The sequence below is a fragment of the Pagrus major genome, chromosome 2, assembly GCF_040436345.1.
Source record: "Pagrus major chromosome 2, Pma_NU_1.0".
In the NCBI taxonomy this organism is placed as follows: domain Eukaryota; kingdom Metazoa; phylum Chordata; class Actinopteri; order Spariformes; family Sparidae; genus Pagrus; species Pagrus major.
Window position 1 is genome coordinate 695,910 of NC_133216.1, and position 17,406 is coordinate 713,315.

At 45.4% G+C, this 17,406-nt stretch overlaps 1 protein-coding gene across 1 annotated transcript; it reads right to left on the reverse strand.

Moving 5' to 3' along the window:
- Window positions 1–11,404, reverse strand: LOC141015255 (sodium/potassium-transporting ATPase subunit beta-3-like). Its single transcript, XM_073489220.1, has 7 exons — window positions 11,120–11,404; window positions 5,592–5,720; window positions 2,498–2,596; window positions 1,684–1,871; window positions 1,315–1,365; window positions 978–1,064; window positions 1–369 (listed from the first exon to the last, which is right to left on the reverse strand). Exons 1-7 carry the CDS (start codon window positions 11,400–11,402, stop codon window positions 202–204), a joined length of 1,005 nt encoding a protein of 334 aa, XP_073345321.1. The 5' UTR covers window positions 11,403–11,404; the 3' UTR covers window positions 1–201.
- Window positions 11,405–17,406: the final 6,002 nt, after the last annotated feature.

The following is a 17,406-nucleotide window of genomic DNA, read 5'->3' on the forward strand; positions in this document are numbered from 1 at the left end:
ATCAGGATCAAGTCTAAAGGGTTGTTCATATTATCTCTTAGTGGTCCAGATCTGGTTTTCCTCACAACAGTGTTAACAGAGTAAACCAGATTCAGACATCCGGATCAGATCAGGTCTGGATTACAAAGTGTCTGGTACTGGAGATCTATTTCCAGTTTAAACCCAGTTTGTGGTTTCCATGGCAACTGACAGAGCGTCCGGTTATTCTGACACCTTGACCCGGAAAGTGACGCGACCCATGAACTTGTCCCGGTCGTCGTCGTTACGCAGGTCTGAACCCTCGACTTTACACTCGACCGTCTGCTCCACGTTATAATCTTCTTTTGTCAACAAGAGCTGCACGGCGACCACCGGCTGCACGTACCCCGCCTGCCAAAACAGAGAGAGAGACAGGTAGGGTTAAAGAGAGAGAGACAGGCAGGGTTTAAGAGAGAGAGAGTCAGGTGGGGTTAATGAGAGAGAGACAGGTAGTGTTTAAGAGAGAGAGACAGGCAGGGTTTAAGAGAGAGAGAGTCAGGTAGTGTTAAAGAGAGAGAAACAGGTAGGGTTTAAGAGAGAGAGACAGGTAGGGTTAACGAGAGAGAGACAGGTAGGGTTAACGAGAGAGAGAGACAGGTAGGGTTAAAGAGAGAGAGACAGGTAGGGTTTAAGAGAGAGAGACAGGTAGGGTTAACGAGAGAGAGAGACAGGTAGGGTTAACGAGAGAGAGAGACAGGTAGGGTTAAAGAGAGAGAGACAGGTAGGGTTAAAGAGAGAGGGACAGGTAGGGTTTTGTTTTTAATTTTGTCTCTAAAATTCTTACATATTGTTCCATTAAAATATAATCTGATGTTGAAGATCCATGATAATAAAAACACTCATTATTATTGTTATTATTATGATTGATGATGATGATAATAATAATAATAATAATAATAATAATAATAATAATAATAATAATAATAATAATGAAGAAGAAGAATACATTATTTACTCACATGAGCTCTCTTGCCGTAGTATGGGAAAAACATTTTATCCAGACGACCTTCTGGTGGGAAGTACTGCATCTGTAATGGGCTGTCTCTCTGCCAGACAATGAACAAAAAAATAGTTCAAGTTATTTTTTTAAAACTGTTAGTTTGTGTTTCAGCATGTTTGGATTTTTACCTGAACAGCGTTGCAGTCTCTGATTGGTTAACGAGATACTGAGACTGATTAATGTCAGGAGGTGTATTTTCCCTGTATGTTTGCTGGTGATTCAGCCTCACAGCTGCATTATTGGATAGCTGGTAGTGAAGTGTGTTTCTGTATGAAATGTGTGTGTGTGTGTGTTACCTTGGCAGTACAATTGATGTAGGGGTCCCCTCGTGGTTTCAGTCCAATGACCTGCAGACAGACAGACAGACAGACAGACAAACTGGTGTTGTTTGTTTTCATATTTATATAAAGTTTACATTAATAATTATTTACAATCAAATTTGACACGTTTTGGACACAGTGTCGGTTGAGAGCTTCAGGTCTGTGAACCTGTATGAAAGTCAGCAGATGACAGATTAATGTGACATCACTCTCCTCAGCTCGTCCTTCAGTTTCATGACAGTCATCTTATTGTGCTCAGACAGAACACTGATGCTTCATGACTGAAGTCAGAGTCACAATCAGGAGTTTGAGCCTCACAGCCTGACTAAGCAGTGTTCTACTGACCCGGTTCATCTTGATGATGATACATGGTTTCCCCTCAGCATATCCGAAGCTGGTGTCGGGCAGACCGGAGCACTGACGCAGCGTGCTGCGTTTAAACTGACAGACTTTCTTTTTCGGCTCGTCGTCCTGTTCAGTGTATTCACCCACCAGACACAAGTCGTTCCCCTCCTGAAGACTGTCGTTATAATCTGCAGAGGAAACGAACAATTAAACAAATCTCCTTCTTTTAACTGTTAGTACATTATGCTGCCCTCACCTGTCTACACCGCTACCCTCACCTGTCCACACCGCTGCCCTCACCTGTCCACACCGCTGCCCTCACCTGTCCACACCACTGCGTGCATTAAATCATCATAACATTACAGCTTGACCTTTGACCCTGTCTTCTGTCTGTGCTCTAGGTTTCAGTTTAGTTGTTTCCTGTTTTATTTTGTAGGTTTTACTCTCATCATGTGTCATGTTGTGATACTTCCTGTCTTTGATTGTTTCTGCCTTTGTGATCGCCTTGATTCGTGTCACCTGTGCCCCTCAGGTGCGTTTAGTCTTTGCGCTCCTTCTCATTTGGTCAGTTCGTCTTTGGACTTAGTGTGATCAGCGTTCAGCCTTTGGTTATGGTGTTTTTGGACCTGGCCTGTAATTAGAATCTGATTTTTGCTTGTTCCTCACTGATGCCTGTTTGGGACTATCTTTTCTGATTTTGTCCTTCCTGCCTGACCATTCTTTAAGTCTTTTTGTTATTAAATCAACTAACTGCACCAGCTTCACGTCGGTAGTCTGAATACATCTTGCTTCTCTGCAATCTGCTTCTACTTACTCTGCAGGAGGTCGTGCAGTTGTTGGGTGTACTGGTTGTAGTTTGTTGGGTCACTGCGGTTAAAGGAGATTTCTGCTGCATGAGGACGAACCACCAAACCTGGATTTGACAAAAGATATCTGAAATCAATAATAAAACACTGAAAATCTAATGACTACAACAGTAGAGATGTGTTCATATAAAAACGATCAAGTCACTCACTAAGACAGTCATTAAGATTTTACTGCTCCCAGAGGAGAAATGCGATTATGTCTGTCTGCAGAACATAAACATTTATATACCACACAAACATAAATACATTATTCAGTACAAAGAGCATGAATACATTACAGAGTACTTGTTGTGTTTTGTGATTAATAAGCTGTGGAATGAAGAAGTGCTCTGGTAGAAGAGGATAAGCTTCAGCTAAAAGGTGTTTTTTGTGTATGCGGTCAGAGGGGAGTAGAGTGAAACATGAAAAAAAGATGTTTCTAAGGTCATGTGAGTGCAAATTATGTCTGTAATTGAGCTCTGAGAGGTTGAAGGTGGTGGATCAAGGATTTTGGGAGAATGTGTGTAATATGTGACAGCTCATTGTTGTTGGGGACGGACAGCATGTTGGGGACGGACAGCATGGTGGGACAGCAGCAGAGTCTCATGGATTAAACTATGCTTTGGTCAAGCAGTAACAGAAGATGGGGGACTGAGGAGCAGTGAAGTGTGAGTCAAAGCTGAGTTTGTTGTCCAGTGTAATTCTGAGGACTGTGAAGTCATCGACCTGCTCTGCTGTCACACCAGCAATGGAAATGTCTTATTAACATTCACCTGTAGATACAGTGGTATGCAAAAGTTTGGGCACCCCTTAGGAAAATCACTGCATCAGTTGTCACTTGCTGAGCTTTTGAAGCAGCAACTTCATTTTAACATATGTTATACCTTATGGAAACAGAAACATCTCAGTAGTGAAATCATTTTTATTGGTCCAACAGAAACATTTTTATGTGCATTTAAACAAAAATAGGCATGTGCATAAATTTGGGCACCCCAAAGAAATAATTCCATTAATATTTAGTAGAGCCTCCTCCTATAGCCACAGACAAGTCCCTTAAGTCTGGCAGGTGGTATTTTGGCCCATTCCTCCATACAAAACGCCTCCAGTTCAGTCAGGTTTCTTGGCTTCCGTGAATAGACAGCCTGCTTCAAATCAATCCATACATTTTCAATGATGTTAAGGTCTGGGGACTGGGATGGCCATTCCAGAACATTGTACTTGTGCTTCTGCATGAATTCCTTGGTGGATTTTGAACAGTGCTTAGGATCATTGTCCTGCTGAAAAATCCTACCCCGGCGTAGCTTCAACTTTGTGACCGACTCTTGAACATTCTTGTCATGAATCTGCTGATACTGAGAGGAATTCATGTGGCCCTCAACTTTAACAAGGTTTCCAGTACCTGTGCTAGCCACGCAGCCCCATAACATGATGGACCCTCCACCAAATTTCACAGTAGGCAATAAGTTCTTCTCATGGAATGCAGTGTGTTTTTTTCGCCATGCATACCTCCCCTTGTTCTGACCAAATAACTCTATCTTAGTCTCATCTGACCACAGTATTTTTTTCCAACATGCTTCTGGCTTGTCCAGATGTGCTTTTGCATACCTCATGCGACTCTTCTTGTGATGAACACTCAGGAAAGGCTTTTTGCGCATCACCCTTCCAATGAGCTTTTCCTGGTGCAAAGTACGCTGGATTGTGGAACGATGAACAACTACACCATCAGCAGCCAGATGTTCTTGTAGTTCTCTGGAGGTGGTCTGTGGCTTGTCTGTGACCATTTTAACCATCCTTCGCCTGTGCCTTTCCTGTATTTTTTTCGGCCTACCACATCTTTCCTTCACAAGGACTGTTCTTGTGGCCTTCCATTTCTGCACTACATTTCTGACTGTGGAGACAGACAGTCCAAACCTTCCAGATAATTTCTTGTACCCTTCTCCTAATTCATAATAATGAATTATCTTAGTTTTTAGGTCAGTGGAGAGTTGTTTAGAGGCCCCCATGTTGCCACACTCTCAGAAAGAACCTAGGACAAGCACAGCCAGCAATTACCTATGTTAAACAGCCTTTTTCATGATTGGTTCCACCTGTCTTTGTAATTGAAGGTCTCACAAGCTAATCAAAGCAATTTTGTACTGCAACCTGTCAGCTATAAATCCCTACAGGTCTTGAAATGAATGTGATTAAAAGGGTGCCCAAATTTATGCACATGCCTTTTTTTGTTTAAAGGCACATAAAAATGTTTCTGTGGGACCAATAAAAATGATTTCACTACTGAGATGTTTCTGTTTCCATAAGGTATAACATATGTTAAAATGAAGTTGCTGCTTCAAAAGCTCAGCAAGTGACAAACTGATGCAGTGATTTTCCTAAGGGGTGCCCAAACTTTTGCATACCACTGTAGTTACATTAACACTGCTAACTGAAAGGAGAAATAGACTCAATGATTATGATAATGATGCTGGTGGTGAGTTTCCTCAATAGACTCAATGAATGATAATGATTAGTCCTCACTGGGTAACTGCAGTCATTAGTTCACAGAGTGTAGAAGAAGAAGAAGAAAAAGAAGGACAGCAACAGCAAAAGAACAGCAACAGCAGAAGAAGGACAACAACAGCAGAAGACGGACAGCAACAGCAGAAGAAGAACAGCAACAGCAGAAGACGGACAGCAACAGCAGAAGAAGAACAGCAACAGCAGAAGACGGACAGCAACAGCAGAAGAAAGAAGTCTGTCACTGATAAAGTTATCCAGTAAAGTTGGCTGATGGTGACGGAGCTTCTCTTCCATGGATCATGTTAAATGAAGAAGATTGTGATCAGCAGGGGTCGAGGAGACAAGCATCCTCTGGTCATTTCTTATCCTTGTAGGTGAACCAGCTGTAGACTGACAGCTGACATGATGGTGTTGAAGTACATAATGATTATTGATTGGTTGATCACTCCAACAGGCTGATGATGAAAGAGTTCTGCATGGTGTTTTTACCAGACCTGGTTAAAATGATCATTTTGAGTGTGAATTCAACAGGAAGTTAAACATGAGAACCTGCTGTCATCAACTCACCTGGATTGGCCACTCGGTCCTGATAGCGGGGGACGTTGTCATCCAGAGTCTGTAACATCACCCACATGGTGAGCGTGAACATTCCCGCCAGAAACCCATAGAAGACAAGGTAGAAGAGGAGGATGAGACCTGAGGGAGACAGGAAAAAATATATATATATATATATATATATACAACAGAGGAAACAAACGCTGAACAGTGATTGTAACTGTGTGTTTGTTTTCTGATAGCACTGTCCAATCAGATCGCTGGATCCTGCTCACTCTCCAGCAGCAGGCTGCTCACATCACTCTATGCTGTAATATACTGTGATACACTATAATACACTATAATATACTTTGATATGCTATAACATACTATAATATACTGTAATATAATGTAATATGCTGTCATGATTGTGGACTTTGTGTGTTGGTTGTTCTGGGTGCTCTGAAGCTTTTTTGCAGGAGCTGGCCGTGGTTTCTGTGGTCAGCTGGAGCTCCTGCACTTCACACATCTGTAGCTCATCTAATGATCCATTACCAGCTTAAATACTCTGGCCGTCTCTACAAACGCTGCCAGATTGTTTCCATATTACTACGTGATATCCATGGCTGAACCTCTCGATCTATTTCTAGTGTTTTTTTTACTTGTTTGCCAGGCAGCTGCCTTCCTCGTCTAACCTTTGAATCTCCTCATCATTCCAAGAGCCACTGCCATCCCGAGCTCCAGCGCCACAGCACACACTCGCCTGTCTCCTGTGGAACGCCAACGACAGCTTAAGCTTTGTATTTACTGTGGTCAACCCGGACACTTCAACGCATCCTGCCACTCAATGCCAAAAAGACAAGGCTTACCAGTAAAGGAGAGCACCCTGGTGAGCCAAACTTCTTCCCTTTCCAGCTCTCTCCAACACATTAATCTCCCTGCCTCTTCACAAAGGTCACATGACTGGTCCCTTGATTCCCCTAAGACAGTTAATGCCGAGCTAGCAGACTTTAAGCTACTGTCACTCACCATATTCAGCCTTTGAACTTGGTAATTTCTGGCAACCATTGTGAACAAGTCCAGCTTTTTGTAATTCCCTCTTCTGCTTCATCTGTCGTTCTCTGTCTCCCCTGGCTCAAACTCCACAATTCTCACATTGATTGAAACACTTCCACCATCTGAGTGTTTTTTGCCATTCCCATTGCCTGCACTCAACCAGCCCTGCCTACAAGACATCTGCAACAACCCCTTCCATGCCACCTGATCTGTCCCTGGTGCCACCAGACTACCATGACCTGGCTAAGGTTTTCAATAAGGAGTTAGCACTATCCCTACCTCCTCACAGGCCCTATGACTGTGCCATACACCTCCTCCTCGGAGCCCCATTTCCTCTATAATCTGGCTGCCCCGAGAGAGCGGCCATGGAGAAGTATATTGGAGATTCACTTGCAGTGGGCATATTCTGACCTTCCTCATCTCCTCTTGGGGCCAGGTTCTTCTTCGTGGATAAAAAAGGACAAGACGCTATGCCCACATATCGACTACTGCTTGACTATGACAAAACCATCAAGAACAAGTTTCCTCTCCCTCTGATTGACCCTTCCTTTGAGCCTCTTTGCCATGTACAGATCTTCACAAAATTGGACCTCCACAAAGCCTATCATCTCGTCTGCATCCAGGAGGGGAATGAATGGAAAACTGCTTTTAACACCCCACTCGGACACTTTGAATATCTGGTTATGCCATTGGGACTCACTAACACCCCTGCTGTCTTCCAGGTCCTCATCAATGACATCCTGTGTGACATGCTCAATAATTTTGTATTCATCTGCCTCGACAACACTTTGATTTTTTTCACGCACAACTGAAAAACACACAAAATATGTGCGTCTTGTGCTCCAGAGGCTACTGGAGAACAAGCTATTTGTCTAACCAGAAAAGTGTGAGTTCCACGGCCCTGCCGTCAGTTTCCTGGGATATGTGATTGTGCAGGGACAACTCCAGCCAGACTCCTCTAAGATAGAAGCAGTGGCTGAGTGGCCAGCACCTACTTTCTGTAAACAGCTACAATGCTTCCTGGGTTTCCCCAATTTTACAGAGGGTTCATCCATGATTACAGCAGGGTTACAGCCCCCCTGACTCGTCTCACCTCCACCCTTTGCTTGATCCCCCAAAGCCAACTCTCAGGTTCAGAGTTATTCACCAGTTCTCCAGTGCTCATACACCCTGATCCCTCTCATCAGTTTTGTGGAGGTAGATGCCTCTGACTGCAGAGTGGGAGCTGTCCTCTCCCAGCGCAATACAGATTCCCAGAAACTTCATCCCTGTGCCTTCTTTTCCCGATGCCTGTCGTAGTTATGACGTGTCCTACTTAAGTTCTGCTAAATGCCTGCACTTGTGGCAAGCCTACTGGTCCCTTTTTTCAGCTGTTTCAACTTCACCCTTTCCTACCGACCTGGATCCTGCAACGGCAACCCAAACCCCCTCTCCCCCCTGTACTCCCCTGACACTGCTTCTTATGAATCTTAGCCTATCCTGCCCCTGCCCTTTGTTGTCAGTGCCGCCTCCTGGGAGATTGAGGCTATCGTTAAGGAGGCTCAGCTTATTCAGCTGGATCCAGGTACTTGCCCTGCTAATCACATGTTTGTTCTTGACTTTGTCAGATCCCAAGTCCTGCAGTAGGGGCGCTCCAAGATCACTTGTCAGCCTGGTTTCTATCGGTCCCTTCAGTTTCTCCAGCAGCATTTCTGACTTCACCCCGACCCCGCATAGCATGACTCATGGGTTTCATGGCATCCCAACAGACATTGTGTCAGACCGAGGACCGTAGTTTGCACCACAGGTGTGTTGCTCATTCTGTAAAACACTGGGAGCAGTCTAGTTTTACCTCTGGTTACCACCTTAGTCTAATGGCCAAACAGTGCAGGTCAATCAGGACCTGGAGATGGAGCTCCCATCCCATGTTCTCCCTGGTCAAGCCAGTGTCATCCAGTGATCGCTCTCCTTTTCCGATGTTGCCAAGGGTGAGGAGCAGCTCAGAATACCCGGCTTTCTTGGATGGTGTCCTGGAAGGGGTGCCATTCCATCTGGGAACACTGGGGGACTTCAACACTCACATGGTCAGCAATGGAGAAACCTAGAAGAGGGTGATTGGGAGGAATGGCTTGCCTTATCTGAACCCAAGCTGTGTTTTTTTATTGGACTTCTGTGCTAGTCATGGATTGGCCATATCAAACACCATGTTCCAGCATAAGGTGGTTTATAAGTGTACTTGATACCAGATCACCTTAGGTTGCACCAAAGGTTGATGATTGACTTTGTGGTTATATCATCAGATCTGTGGCTGTATGTCCTGAACACTCAGGTGAAGAGAGGAGCAGAACTGTCAACTGATCACCACTTGGTGGTGAGTTGGATCAGATGGCATGGAAGGCTGCTGGATAGATCTAGTAAATTCCCAAGACCTGGGGGGGTCTTGGGAATTTGCCCATCCAGTCTACATGTGTTTTGTTACTACTGGAGTATGGGATACCAGGCCCGTTGCTACGGGCCATCTTGTCCCTATATAATCAAAGTGAGAGCTGTGTCCGTATATTCAGTCTAAGTCAAACACATTCCCGGTGGGTGTTGGAGTCCTCCAGGGTTGTCCCTTGTGTCCTATCCTGTTTGTGATATTCATGGACAGGATCTCAAGGCGCAATGGTGGTGAGAAGTGTCTGGATTAGGAACCTCAGAATTGTGTCTCTGCTTTTAGCAGACAACGTGGTTCTTCTGACTTCATTGGTCTGTGACCTCCACCAGTCACTGGGGCGGTTTGCAGCCAAGCACCTCTAAGTCTGAGGCTACAGTTCTCTGCCAGAAAACAGTGGATTTGAGCTTCTGCCCCAAGCAAAAGAGTTTAAGTATCTCGGGGTATTGTTCATGAGTGTTTGTGGGATGAAGCGTGAGATGGGCAGGCTGTGGCGTGATGTGGAATCAGCAGTACTGCAGATGTTGCACCGGACCATCATGGTGAAGAGGAAGCTGAGCCAGAAAGCAAAGCGCAAGGTTTACCAGCTGATCTATGATCCAACCCTCACCTATGGTCATGAGTTGTTTGTTGCAAAAAAATTAGATCACAGAAAGAAGAGGGTGAAATGAGTTTCCTCTGTAGGGCAGCTGGGCTCTGCCTTAGAGATAGGGTGAGGAGCTTGGACATCCAGAGGGAGCTTGGGGTAGAGCTGCTGCTCCTTCATGTGGAAGAGTGCCAGATTGGGTGGTTGTGCATCTGATTGGGATGACTCCAGGGCGCCTCCCTTGAGAGGTTTTCTGGGTTTGACCAACCTGGAGGAGACCCTGGGGCAGACCCAGAAACTGCTAAAGGAATATTTTTTCTCATCCGGCCTGGGAACACCTGGGGATCCCCCAGGAGGAGCTGGAAAGTGTTGCTGGGGAAAAGAAGTCTGGAATAACCTACTGAACCTGCTGCTACCACGACCCAACCCCAGATAAGCGGAAGACAACAGATGGATACTATAAGGTACTGTGATATACTATACTATACTATAATGTACTGTGATATACTGTACAATAAGGTACTGTGATATACTATAATATACTATAAGGTACTGTGATATACTATAAGGTACTGTGATATACTCCACTATACTATAAGGTACTTTGATTTACTTTATAAACATCATAAATTAATAAAACGTGATGTTTTTTAAATCATAAGGATGTAATGAAACAGACAGGAAGTGACATCATGAATTTGTCACAGACTCATCACCGTGGACACCAGATTGTGTTGTACTGTGATATTAACATTGTAGTGATCGAGGAAGTAATGATATTTGACCCTGAATCATCACTCTGCCTTCTACACAAACTGCTCATTTAGCCAATCAGCACACAGAAGTGACCAAACTAGCGCACATAAAATCTGACCATTAATCAATATTATATTAATTTAACATGATCATGTTTTAATGTTTCCAGAAATCACTTCAATAACTACAAAATATGCAGTCCAATAAAAAATATACTGTGTCAACATGTTTACTGTAATGGTAATACACAGTATTCTACAGTAATGTACTGTAATACACAGTAACATACTTTAGTACACTGTAATGTGCAGTAATATGCGTTAATATATTTTCATATGAAAATATACAATATACTTGAATATACTGTAGTATACTCTGATATACTGCAGTATTATAAAGTAAGTGTATCTATAATGCCATCTAACATCAGTAAGACATGCACGCGCGCACGCGCACACACACACACACAAACACATACACACGGTACTGATCCTCTGATGTCCGTGCTCGACTCGGTTCGGCTCAGCTCGGCTTGGCTCGGTTCAGCCCAGTAGGCGTCCTGAAGCTCAGAACCGGACCGGGTCAGAGCGGGTGTGTTTAGCCTCCATTAATCAGACGGACAGACAGACAGACATTCATTCAGACAGACAGACAGATGGAGAGTGAGACAGATGGAGAGTGAGACAGTCAGACAGACACTCTCTCTGCGCTCCAGAACCAGAACCGGTTCTGTGTGCAGGCCTGTCTTACCCCAGCTGCTGGCGGTCCGGCCCAGGAACTGTCCAGTCCTCGGGTTGTAGAAAGAATCCTTCCAGGACTCCTTCTCCTCCTTCTTCTTCTCCTCCTTCTTCTCCTCCTTCTTCTCCTCCTTCTTTTCTTCCTTCTCCTCCTTTTTCTCCTCTCTCATCTCCTCCTGTTTTTCCTCATTCACCTCCTCCTTCACCTCCTCCTTCACCTCCTCTTTCTGCTCCTTCATCACCTCTTTCGGCTCCTGGTTCGGCTCCTGGTTCTGGTCCTGTGGGCTGGACGACATGCTGGCGCAGCGGGTCGTGCCGGACTAAACAGAGCCGGGCTAATCAACACTGAGCGGGCTAATAGGCGGGTTAAACCAATCCGTCAGATTAGAGAGCGGAGCTCGTTCGGTGGCTGTTCAAACACACACACACACACACACACACACACACACACACACACACACACACACACACACACACACTCACTGCTGCAGAACGAGGCGCATGCGCAGTACAGAACCCTGGGGTGAGGGGTTGGGGGTCTGCCGTGATGCTGGTGAGCTGCACTCTGTTGTACAATAAATCTTAGATGAAGCGACAACAAACCTCCGAACCTGTCAGAATTATAATATTTATCATATTACAATATAGTTATAATATTCAAATATCAAAATGATCCTCTGACGGTTTGTAAGTGACACAAACACAACATAATTAACATAAACATATTTAATGTGTTTATTACGTGACACTGTTCTCACATCATATATAACTCCACCTGATCACACGTGATCTACAGGGTCCAAACATCACCTGGTAGAACAGAACAAAACAGAACAGAACAGAATCAGATTCTGTGCATGTTGCTGAGGTTCGAAGATGTTTTGCTTTTAATCTTAAAAATAAAATGCTGCATGTTTAATTTCATAAAGAAACAGCTGCTCTGAAATCATTTCATATCAAACTGAAATTATGTAATCACACCAGAGCTGACAGCACGTCACGTGACCACAGTGATGACACCTCATTGGATAAAAACAGGACGATGTAGTGCTGATGTCACACAACCACACACACACACAAACAGAGGGAGGAAGGCACGTGAGGAGGAGGAGAGGACACAAGGAGAGGAGAGAAGGGGAGATGGAGAGGACACAAGGAGTGTTTCATCAAAAAGGATCCAAACGTAATGTCGGAGCCTCGCAGGCAGGAAGACGTAACAAAAAGCAGCTCTGTTGAACCAAATAACCAGCAACAAAAAGCAAGAAAAACTGAAAACACAAACCAGGAAGCAACGCAAATGTAATGTGAGGAGAAAACAGACATTACATTACATTTAGCAGACACTTTTGTCCAAAGCGACTTACAATAATTCATACATACACTGATGGCGGTGGCTGCCATGCAAGGTGCCGACCAGCACATCAGGAGCAGTATCTTGCCCAAGGACACTTCGACATGCAGACCAGGGGAATAAAACCAGCGACCTTCTGATAACAAGATGCTTGCTCTACCCATGAGCCACAGCTGCCCACAGACGTAGAAACACAGACTTAAATACACAAGAACTAATTAACAATTGAAACACAGGTGAGCACAGAAAACAGGTGGGAAAATGAAAAAGACAGGAAGTCTAAAGACACATGAGGAGAGCCTTTCAACATAAACCAAGAAAGAACAAAACTACAACTCAGGACCAAGACAGTGCCTCCACACAGACAAACCAGTCAAAATCTGCCCAACAGCTGGAGAATAAAAAAGTCAACTGGGAATCAGGAGGAAACTCAGTCTCAGCAGGGAGTACGGAGTTCTCCGGTAGACGGCCCAGGGGCTGCATGGATGGGCAAAACAGGTGGAGCTGGAGACCTCTGGAGGTGGCAGGAGGCAGGTCTGGAAGGAAACCAAAAGACAGGGGGAAAGGGCAGAGCAGGTCCAGATGGCAACCAGGACCTGAAGGCTGGTGGATTAGGTGGAGCAGGTCTCAGGGATGACCCAGAAGCAGAACTGACTGGTGAAACAGTGGTGAAGAAGGAATTTCTCTGGAGGTCAAGCAGGAAGCTGGCAGTTGCAGTCTGGCAGTTGCAGTCTCCAGCCACCAGAGACTGGTGGCTGGAGACCAGAGCAGGAGATTGGAGACAGGGCAGCAGGACTGGGGCATGAGGCTTGTGACAAAGCAGCAGGACAAGAGGTGGCAGCTGGAGGTCAGTGAAGACTCCTAACTGATATCTGGGAGATCTGGCTGTGGGTCCACTGGGGTGGATGATTGAAGGTCTAGAGCAGGAGTCAGTCAGATCACCAACTGAGGCTGAGGATCAACAGGTGTTGGCGGGGCTGCTGACTCAAGAAATAGACGTGGTCAGCCAACTCAGGAACAGGCTCAGAACCATAAGAGGCTCTGGTATTCCTCAGGTGTTCCTCTGGCGATCCTCAGGTGTTCCTCAGGCATTGTGCTGGTTTTCCTCATGCATTCCTCAGGTATTCCTCTGGTGTTCCTCTGGTGTTCCTCAGGTGTTCCTCAGGTGTTTCTCAGGTGTTTCTCAGGTATTCTTCTGGTGTTCCCCAGGTATTCCTTGGGTATTTCTCAGGTACTCTTCTGGTGTTCCTCATGTATTCCTCAGGTGTTTTTCCAGGTACATTTACATTGACATTTACGGCAGTTAGCAGTAGCTTTTGTCCAAAGTGACTTACAATAAGTACATTTGCCACAAGAAAGAAACCACAACATATCACCATCGATAAAGTAGAAAAGAACAAATAAAAACAATTTTCAAGCCCTCATCTGAGCAAAGTAGCTGCTATTTATCAAGGATACCTCAAGTACATATGTGCTATGATGTAAGTGCTGAGGGTAAGAACATACAAGTGCATATACGTTTGTTCTGGGTTTTTTTTTTTTAGGGGGTGGGAGGGAGTCATTCTATGCGGGGTCGAGGTGAAGTCTGAACAAGTGAGTCTTGAGTCTTCTGAAGAAGATGGCGAGTGACTCTGCTCTGTCCTCACGTTGGTCGGGAGTTCGTTCCACCACTGAGGCGCCAGAACAGAGAAGAGTTGTGACTTCGCTGGGCGACCTCTGTTTGCTCTCAGCGATGGCGGTACCAGCCGGCCAGCTGATGTAGTAGAGCAAAGTGCTCGTGCTGGGCTGTGTGGTCTGACCAGTGTTTGGAGGTAGATGGGTGCAGTTCCTTTGACGGCCTTGAAGGCCAGCACCATCGTCTTGAATCGGATGCGGGCCGCAACAGGAAGCCAGTGGAGGTCACGGAGGAGGGGGGTCACATAGGAGAATTTGGGTAGATTGAAAACGAGACGCGCTGCAGCGTTCTAGTGTTCCTCAGGCATTCCTCAATGTTTCTTGGGTATTCTTCTAGTACTCCTCCGGTATTCCTCAGGTGCTCCTTAGGTGTTCCTTTGGAAACTGTTGAACGGTGGAAGAATCATGTCAAACAGGTCAACCTGCTGAACTCTGAGGAAGTTCTGCTCAGTTCAGGTGGAAAAGTTCAGCAGCAACACCAGGAGAGCCTGACACACACCAGGTGCAGTCCATAAGGGCTTCATTAATTTCATGATTTTTAACTTCAGTTTACCCAAACACAACATCGAACATATCAAATCAAACATACTGTACATATATATATATATATATATATATATATATATATATATATATATATATGTATATATATATATATATCAATCACATATAAATATAATCACATATATATACATATATATATACACACACACGTATATGTATATATATATATATATATATATATATATATATATATATATATATATATATTTATACATATTAACATACAAGCAGTGTCGTGTTGTGGACACTTCCTGTGGTCAAAACTGACTCTGCAGCTCTAACAGCAGATCTGTGACATCACATGATGTCATTGTGATTAAATATCATGTGACATCATGCCAGGTAATGTCATCAACACACACACACACACAGAGAGAGAGAGAGAGAGAGAGAAGAACATGGCTGCTTTCTTTGTGTCTAAAAATATTAAAATTATGAAAAAACAAAGATTTAATCTCCCCCTCTCTCCCTCTCTCTCTCCCTCTCTCTCTCTCCCTCTCTCTCTCTCCCTCTCTCTCTCCCCCTCTCTCTCTCCCAGCAGCAGCAGGGGGAGGAGTCAGCAGGGTTAGGATGCTGTCAGGTTGCCGTGGTTTCAGCCTCTCGTTCCTTGTGGCCACTGTCGTTGGGGATGTGTGTGTGTGTGGCTGAAGGGTGTGTGAGGTGTGTGTGTGTGTGTGTGTGTGTGTGAGCCGTGATTCTTACAGCTGTGAGGATATATGACGGGAGGACAGAGGGAAGGAAGAGAGGAAGGAGGTGTTGAAGGGTGGATGTGGATTAACGTCGCTGCAGACGAGTCATCGTTTCCTCTGAGTCGCAGAGATCTGTGAGGACGACAGGAAGCTTCATCACTCCATCTTTGTTCCTGCACACAGAGGACTGAAGGAGGGGAGGAAGGAGACACTGAAGGAGACACTGAAGGAGACACTGAAGGAGACAGTCCAGCAGGGATGGAGGGAGTTTGAGTCATCGCTTATCCTCCGGTAAGCCTCCTCTCACCTCCTCTCTCCTCCTCTCTCCTCCTCTCCCCTCCTTCGTCTCTTCTGTTGATCGCCTTCATTCACACTTTTTTTTGCTGGTGAAAAATGTCGATCTGTTTGTCATCGAATCGCTCGCTGACAGTGTCAATAAAGTCTGTTCAAAACACATCTGGCTCCTTCACACCAGACAACATGGCCGCCATCTTGGATCTGAAGTTACAGATTAAAGGAAAATTCCATTTGAATGAAAATCAGACTCTTATTTTGAAAGAGCTGTCCATCAGGTGAATGTGTTATGATCCTCCAAAGTTCAGACAGGAAGTGGTTCCAACATGTACTGACAGCCGCCTGTTTGATCTGATCAATATTAGTGATGATCACTTCCAGTCGTCTGATACAGACCAGAAGTTGAACAGATATTATATCACCTGATGGATCAACACTAATGATTGACAGGTGTGATTGTTTCAGGGTCAAAGGTCGTCATCAGAGTCAATCTAACGGCGAGATTGAGTTTAAAGATCAAATAATAAAATAAATATCAGCTGAAAGATCTTTAGAGGAGGAGGAGAGGAGGAGGAGGAGGAGGAGAGGAGGAGGAGGAGGAGGAGAGGAGGAGGAGAGGCCAGAAACACAAAGTGACACAAAACTCCTCCTCCTCCTTTTCCACCTCCTTCTCTTCTCCTCCTCTTCTTCTCCTCCTCTCCTCCTCCTCTTCTCCTCCTCCTCTTCCCCTCCTCTCCTCCTCCTCTTCTCTTCCTTCTCTTCTCCTCCTCCTATCCTCTTCCGCATCTCCTCCTCCTCTTCTCCCCCTCCTCTCCTCCTCCTCCTCTCCTCCTCTTCCTCTTCCTCTCTTCCTCATCTTCTCCTCCTCTTTTCCTACTCCTCTTCTCCTCCTCTCCTCCTCCTCTCCTCCTCTTCTCCTCCTCCTCCCCTCCTCCTCTTCTCTTTCTTCTCTTCTCCTCCTCCTCTCCTCCTCCTCTTTTCTTCCTCCTCTTCTCCTCCTCTTCTCTTCCTTCTCTTCTCCTCCTCCTATCCTCTTCCGCATCTCCTCCTCCTCTTCTCCCCCTCCTCTCCTCCTCCTCCTCTCCTCCTCTTCCTCTTCCTCTCTTCCTCATCTTCTCCTCCTCTTTTCCTACTCCTCTTCTCCTCCTCTCCTCCTCCTCTCCTCCTCTTCTCCTCCTCCTCCCCTCCTCCTCTTCTCTTTCTTCTCTTCTCCTCCTCCTCTCCTCCTCCTCTTTTCTTCCTCCTCTTCTCCTCCTCTTTTCCTACTCCTCTTCTCCTCCTCTCCTCCTCCTCCTCCCCTCCTCCTCTTCTCTTTCTTCTCTTCTCCTCCTCCTCTCCTCCTCCTATTTTCCTACTCCTCTTCTCCTCCTCTCCTCCTCCTCTTCTCTTTCTTCTCTTCTCCTCCTCCTCCTCTTCTTCTCCTCCTCTTCTCTTTCTTTTCTTCTCTTCTCCTCCTCCTCTCCTCCTCCCCTTTTCTTCCTTCTCTTCTCCTCCTCCTCTTCTTCTCCTCCTCTTCTCCTCCTCCTCCTCTTCTCTTTCTTTTCTTCTCTTCTCCTCCTCTTCTCCTCCTCCTCGTCTTCCTCCTCTCCTCTTCTCTTCTCTTCCTTCTCTTCTCCTCCTCTCCTCCTCCTCCTCCTCTTCTTTTCTCTTCCTTCTCTTCTCCTCTTCTCCTCCTCCTCCTCCTCCTCTTCTTTGCTTCTCTTCTCCTCCTCCCCTTTTCTTCCTTCT